The 6,636-nt window shown below is 38.5% G+C and overlaps 1 protein-coding gene across 11 annotated transcripts in view; it reads right to left on the reverse strand.

The window, feature by feature from the left end:
- LOC107478414 (uncharacterized) overlaps window positions 1–6,405 on the reverse strand; it is a 24,973-nt gene extending 18,568 nt beyond the window's left edge. For 8 of the 11 annotated variants that reach the window (XR_008007137.1, XR_008007134.1, XR_008007136.1 and 5 more), the window contains exons 1-5: window positions 5,312–6,404; window positions 4,964–5,095; window positions 4,728–4,829; window positions 2,308–2,919; window positions 1,668–1,905 (exon numbers count right to left, since the gene is read on the reverse strand). Coding sequence is in view for 2 of the 11 variants with exons in the window: in XM_016098551.3 (XP_015954037.1) it covers window positions 2,308–2,919; window positions 4,728–4,829; window positions 4,964–5,095; window positions 5,312–6,202 (1,737 nt within the window). In the remaining 9 variants the exon portion in view is untranslated. Of the gene's footprint in view, window positions 1–1,120; window positions 1,906–2,054; window positions 2,920–3,184; window positions 3,403–4,727; window positions 4,830–4,963; window positions 5,096–5,311 lie in introns of those variants that run through there. The other 3 variants (XM_016098551.3, XR_002372040.2, XM_021138059.2) reach the window with 3 other exon arrangements.
- Window positions 6,406–6,636: the final 231 nt, after the last annotated feature.

Below are 6,636 nucleotides of genomic sequence, written 5' to 3' on the forward strand. Positions count from 1 at the left end.
GAGGAAAAATGAGAGAGAGGGAGAGAAGGGAGATAGAGAGAGGAGGGGGAGAGAGAGGGAGAGAAAGAAAAAGAGAGAGAGGGGGAGAGAGAGAAAGAGAAAGGGGGAGAGAGAGAAAGAGAGAGAGAGGGGCAGAGGGAGGGAGAGAGAGGGAGAGAAGGAGAGAGAGTGGGAGAGAGAAAATGTAAAAACTAATTTTATATATGTTAAAAGTTAAAACTAGTTTTAGCCTATAAACTAGTTTAAACTGGTTTTTTCAATTAAATTTGGTTTTATTTTTATGAACTGGTTTATACTGGTGCACTGTATTGTAAACTGGTTTAAAACCAGTTTTTTATTTGACATAGTTTAGTTCAGTTTTTAAACCATTTAAAATGGTTTAGTGCAGTTTCAGTTCAGTTTATGAAAAAACTGAACCATGAACACCCCTAAACGTGAGCAAATCAAGATATGTACTTCATTCACTAGCAAAAGAATAAATAACTACTAGGAAACTATAAACATGATGCCACCATGGTTTTGAAAACCAGACTGAACTGGCCGGTCAAACCGGTCCAACCAGAAACCAAAAGTCTCTCCAATTCAATCCACAAGAGAAACTGCTATTTTAAAAACCGTTGAACCGACCAAAAACCAATCAGTCGGATCAAACCAAGACCCAGCCAGTTTATATGAAATGACATCGTTTTGGGTTTGTTATGAAGTCAAGTTACACATCGAAGTGCCCAACATCCTTCTCCATTTCTCCTCTGCACAAAATTTCCTCAAAACTCAAAAGAAACCCTAGCTTAGATCTAGCCTCCACCACCACAGCAGCCGTTATTCTCACTGCCACCGTTCGTCGCACTTAGGATCTTTCGTCGTCATCTGGTCGTTGTGCTCCAACCCTTCTCCTCATTTACCAATTGCAGCTCCTTCCTCGAACTCGACGTGCTCCAACCCCTCATCCTACTCAGTTGCACTTCGCCCGCCATCCGTCGTCGTGCTCGTTGCCATCTTCTGTTGCGGTCAACCACTTTCCCTCATATTTTGCTCAGATCTCCTGATTGCCTGGTTCTTCCTTTTTTTTTGGTTCAGAAATCACTTTGATTATTGATTATTGATTAACTCATTATTCTTTTTAATTTTTTGTTCAAAAACCAATTTGAATTATTATTGATTAGCTCTGCCGCTGCTACGCTCATTCTTCATTTTTTTGGTTCAGAAACCACTTTGAATGATTATTGATTAACTTTGCTCATTGTTGCTGTGCTTGTTCTTTGTTTTTTTAATTTTTTGTTTAAAAACCACTTTGAATGATTATTGATTATCTCTACTCACTGCGGCTGTGTTCATCTTTCTCTGGTCACTGCTAATACTCTGTTTTCTTCACTACTGTGATTTTTGTGCTGTGCTGTTGGAAAACCTTGTTAAAATTATGTTGTGATGTGCTTTTTTTGTGTTATCCATTTTTTATTCACTAACAAAAGGAAACTACAAATCCTGTTATCTTTGATTCAATCTGATGCACCTGAGTCTGGCATTATGTTTGTTGGCGAACAGGTATATCGAGAATCCTCCTCCTCACTCTTTCTCAGTTGGATTATGTAATCTGTAAGTTGTGCACTATGCATGCAGTCTCAGAAGTTCAAAAAGGCTTGAAATCATTTCACTATGCATCAACATACCTTGTCATTGACTTTTTGAAAACATCATATGAACGGCCTTTAGATATTGTCCTTCTCGAGGATGACATGAATTTCCACTCGCGCGCAGTTTCATTGTTGGTAAGTTCCTTCCATTCAGTAGCATAAGAATAAGTATTTTCAACAAAGGATGGTGACAAGTGTTTGATTCAGGAGGTTGGAAAAGGAGGTGGATATCTGCTTGTAGCAACAGATATAGCTGCTAGAGGAGTTGACCCTCCTGAAAGTTATAAATTATTAATATATTTTATGAATTGTAATTTTAATTATGGATGACATTTTGAGGTTTAAGTTAAACTATAATTATGTTTAGTGGATTTATTTATATTTTATTTTATAAAACGGTTATTCCGGTTGAACCATGGTTAAACCGGTTGAAACAGTTCCCGGTCCAGTTTTCAGAACCTTAGATGCCACTGTTCAAGTTGGCAAAATTTGCCGCATTGCTGAATTTACAGACATAAACTATGTCAAAAGGACACTATTTCCCCCCTTGTAGTGGCTCACAAAACACACCTCACTAGAAACTATTTCACAATAAACATTAATTATTCTATGAGTCTCTATGAAGTTACCTTAACTCTGGTCCTCATTATAAACTCAAAATAGAGCATATACTCACCTAAAGCTTTGTTGAACTTGAACCTTCCAAGGAAGAACTGAGGGGTTGGTCCTTTAACACGATAGTTGGCAATCGATCGATGTCCCAACCAAGAACTTTACAGATGACCTGTGAATAAGCTCTGTGAGCTTGCTTCCTCTTTGTCCTTTTTACCGCAGTAGAATGCTGAAGTAAAGCGATGCAATCCTTAAACTTCTTCCACACCTTCTTTCCTATGGCTCCACAAACCAAGCAATAAAAGTCTCCTTTGCTATTGTTGTTTTCATAATATATCCTCAAGTCACTGTCTTCTGTAAACAAACTCAGAAAGAACTTGAAGTCCTCATGTTTTTCGGGAGAATGATCCGACACATCATCTTCATCCTCTTCATTGCTGTCCTCATCATCAGAGTCAGAATCAGCATTAGCAACTAGGTATTTTTTATAAGCTTTTAATGCCTTGTGCTGCAATTGCTGCACTGCCACATTGGCTTGCTCTTCTGCTGAAAGAGAGCTAGTGCAATAAGATGAGTTGGTTTGGAAGAGAGGCCAAACTGATGCAGTTGAGGATGAATCGCTATTGGAATTTTTAAAAACCCATCCAGCATTAAAATCACAATACTCAAGAGATGCCTGCAGGTTATATTTTGAGATCAAAAAGGCTTTATTATTTATTTAATACTTAGGTGAATTACAAGGAAGCGTAAACTCCCTAAATGATGCGATAATGCTTAAAAAAAAAAAAAGAGCCCTGTCAAACCACAATAAAACATATTTGTATGAGGTCTGCAGAAAATGGCACTATCACATTCCTAACCAATAACTAACTAGGTTCCTGATTTATGCCTCTACAAAACATTAAAATAAAAGGAGAAAAGAGAATTAAGACAACACTCACTGTTTCCTTCAAAGCTTCAAAATAACTTGTTTGAGCAATCCTTTAGAACATCTATGATATAATCTTGTTCTACTTGCTAATCTTTGAAGTTTCATTTTTATTTGTCTTATTCTTCGTAGTACTTTAGGTAGGTGGAAAAAGAGGCATTTTTAGATCCTTACCCAGTGGATTCACCAACTTTATCCCCGTGGAATCATAGAAAAGGAGAAGGGGACAGCCTGAATGAGAATGGTGGAGTAATAGAGATGATGAACAGAGACAATGACTAAAAAAGTGGTCAGTGGGGAGAAGCAAACAAACACAAAAAGATGAGGAGGCTAAGGCACAGAAATGGGAAACTGTATTATCATTTCTAAGATGATTAGCGGTGTTGCTACACCTTAATTTTGATATCTAAGGGAAATAGGTATGCACTAAAATAATTAGTGAGAAAAATGTGACATTGCCAAATAACACTTGGTGAAAGGAGCATCTGAGAAATGCTCAGCAACCAAGGATAAACTTGATCATAATACATAGCAAGAATTAATTGTTTTAACTTTTAGTAGACAAAAATATAGAATCAAGTAAACATAATTAAAAGGAAATAACATGCAACATGGACCTTGAGTAGACTAGTCCCCCGCAAGCCTATAACCTTGGCCACATGTATGAGGAACCTGATATTCAGGGATAAGAGTTGAAGTGGAAAAGAGTTAAACCAAATGAAGGTGGTGAAGTTTGTCAATCTTTTTCTGATTTGGCAGTGGCGAGTGGGGTTGTTGTTGGTGGTGGTGGAGTGGGGAGCAGTAGTGCTTTCTTTTAGTCGGAACTAGAATTTTTCAACTGCCAAAATGGTGGTTCAGTATATATAAATTGATCTAAGAGCTTGCAAGAATGAGTTACAAGAAGAAAATAACAATGAACAGGAAAAATAAGTATCGCAGTTCAAGAGATCATTTCTCTCCCTCTGTAGCACTAAGACGCCGCAACTACCCAAATTCTAAATGGTTTCATATTTTGGGATACGTCCCTTGGTTTTCTTAATAACAGAATAGAAATCTATATCCATCCTGTATCTAACTTGTTACTTAAGCAAACGTTTGTAACACAACCCTTCACCCATGTGTTGCATTTCACTCTTCACATAAACCGTACTTACAACTAGGCCTCTAAACATAAATAACTAGGCACTAATAACCACAAAAGTTTACATCTTCGGATATCTATGTTATACTCCAAGAAAACAGCTTTATCATTGTGTTTGTGGGTGCTCTGTTTTCCATGATAATCAACTTTCTCCTTTGGGTCACCAGCACCTTAAAAATTTGGAGTTTTTAGTATCAAAATACTAGTTTGTTTCTCATACACTCCGCCAAAATTAGATATTGGGATCCACATATTGCCATATAAAGAAAACTTAGTTTTAAAACACCTTAGTTAGCTGAAAATCAACAAAGCAACAAACCTTTCCATGCATAAAGAATGAGCCAGGTCAATTTATGCTATTAAAGAAACGCACTGGACAAGTTAAAAATGATAACAAGTATGGTGGAGGTCTCACCTTAGTCATTGCTCCACCCTCTCCACTTTCAAATCTAATATCCAAAATCTTTTCGTCAAGATTCTCGTCCTTATTATCAAGATCTTTTTCAATCACAGAACACTGCACACAAGACAATTAAAGGACAGTTTATAACCACATGAAAATACGCAAAACCACTTTTCTAAGTTCTAATATAATTTGCCACCAGTTTCTTCCCCAAGCTAAATAAATAATGAAAGGTCTAAACAACTAACCCCAACAATACTCTGTTCAACTCCGTTCACACACTCTTCATCCGGTTGATCATTATTCTCCATAGACACAACCTTACCATTTTGCTTGCAGGTACCACCTTCTCCATCATCAGCATTCTCCTTAACCTCATCCTGCATTGTTTCAAACTCCACCAAATCAAAACAAGAATAGGAGAAAACAAAAATCAAATCAGCGGAGCATACTATAACCATTGAATGCAAAATCATAGTTACATGGATCGCAATATGTAATATGTGAAATATATGCATGACGTCCCGATATGCTTACGCTATCTAATTGGTGAATTCATGTAACTGTGCAAAACCGCAAATTCGCCGTTACATTACCTCTGAGTTGGATGGCATGATCTTCAAATTGGACCCAAGAGGCTCTCCCTTCATTGCAATCACCGGAAGCTGATCAATGTCCCAACCCAATACCTTGCAAACCGCCTGCCCAAAAGCCCTATGAGCCAGTTTCTTGACCGTCCTCAAGACAGACTTGGCATGCTGAAGAAGGCCAACACAGTCCTTATACTTCTTCCCAGAATTCTTCTTCCCAACCGCGTCGCAAACCAAGCAGCAAAACTCGCCGTTCTCGAAACGCCTTTGGTAATAGCTCCTCAATTCATCATCCTCCTTGAAGATCCTCAAAAAGAACCCCTCATATTCTTCCAACTCAGCATCGTCGTAGTCGTCGTCGTCATCATCACAATCATCGTCATCACCATTCAAGATGAAGCCCCTTAAAGCTTGGGACGCCTTGTTCTGAGCTCGCAAAGCCCCAAGCCTCTCCTTCTCCTCGGGAGACACCGCAGGGGCCTCTAACCGGGGCTTCTTAGGTGCGGGCCAGCCCGTGGAGGGCGGGTCAGACGGAGCCGGGCATGGCCACTCCAAACCCGGACTCCGTGGTCGGTCCCTCGCCTTATTCTTCTTGTTCTTGTTCTTCTTTTTTTTGTTGTTTGAGGTGGGTGGGAGTGATCCGGTGTGCGCAGGTGCAAGAGGGATGGGTGGGGGATGTTGACGATGAGGGTTAAGGTGCCAGGGGGACGCATTGAAATAGGGATTAAGGGGTTTAGAGATGTGATGGTCTGACGCAAAGGGAATGGTGTTGTTGTAGAGTTGTGTTGGAGTTAGAATAGGGTTTGGCGGTGGTGGAGCTTGGGGAGGACCTTGGTGCCACAGAGAATGGAGGTAGATGACTTCATCTATCAGTCTTCGTTCGTCATAGGGATTCATGTTTGCGCCTCCTGCTGTCTGCACTCTACACAGACAGTGCACACACAAGTGCTAAATTGCGAATATAACAAAGGTAACAAAAATCAACGTTTTATTTTTGAAATTGGGCAAACAACGGTGTTCTTTCAAACGGTGGAATGTTGGGTGTTTACTGTTTAGTATGAAACGATTTAATTTAGGGGAGAGTGATCAGACTCTAATTTTTGAAAGGGGTACAAAGCAGATTTCGAAAAAAGAACCTTTCAATTTCTAACACTGTTTTTTTTTGGTGACTTTCTAACACTATGTTTGGATATAGCAAAAAAAATAGGAGGAAAGAAAAAAAATAAAAAAATAAAAAATAAAAAATGAAGTTATTTGTGTATTATTTGGATAAAAAAAATAAATAAAAAAATTTAAAAATAAATTATTTAAATAAAAAGAAAAATAAAAAA

Source organism: Arachis duranensis, chromosome 3 (genome assembly GCF_000817695.3).
Source record: "Arachis duranensis cultivar V14167 chromosome 3, aradu.V14167.gnm2.J7QH, whole genome shotgun sequence".
NCBI lineage: Eukaryota > Viridiplantae > Streptophyta > Magnoliopsida > Fabales > Fabaceae > Arachis > Arachis duranensis.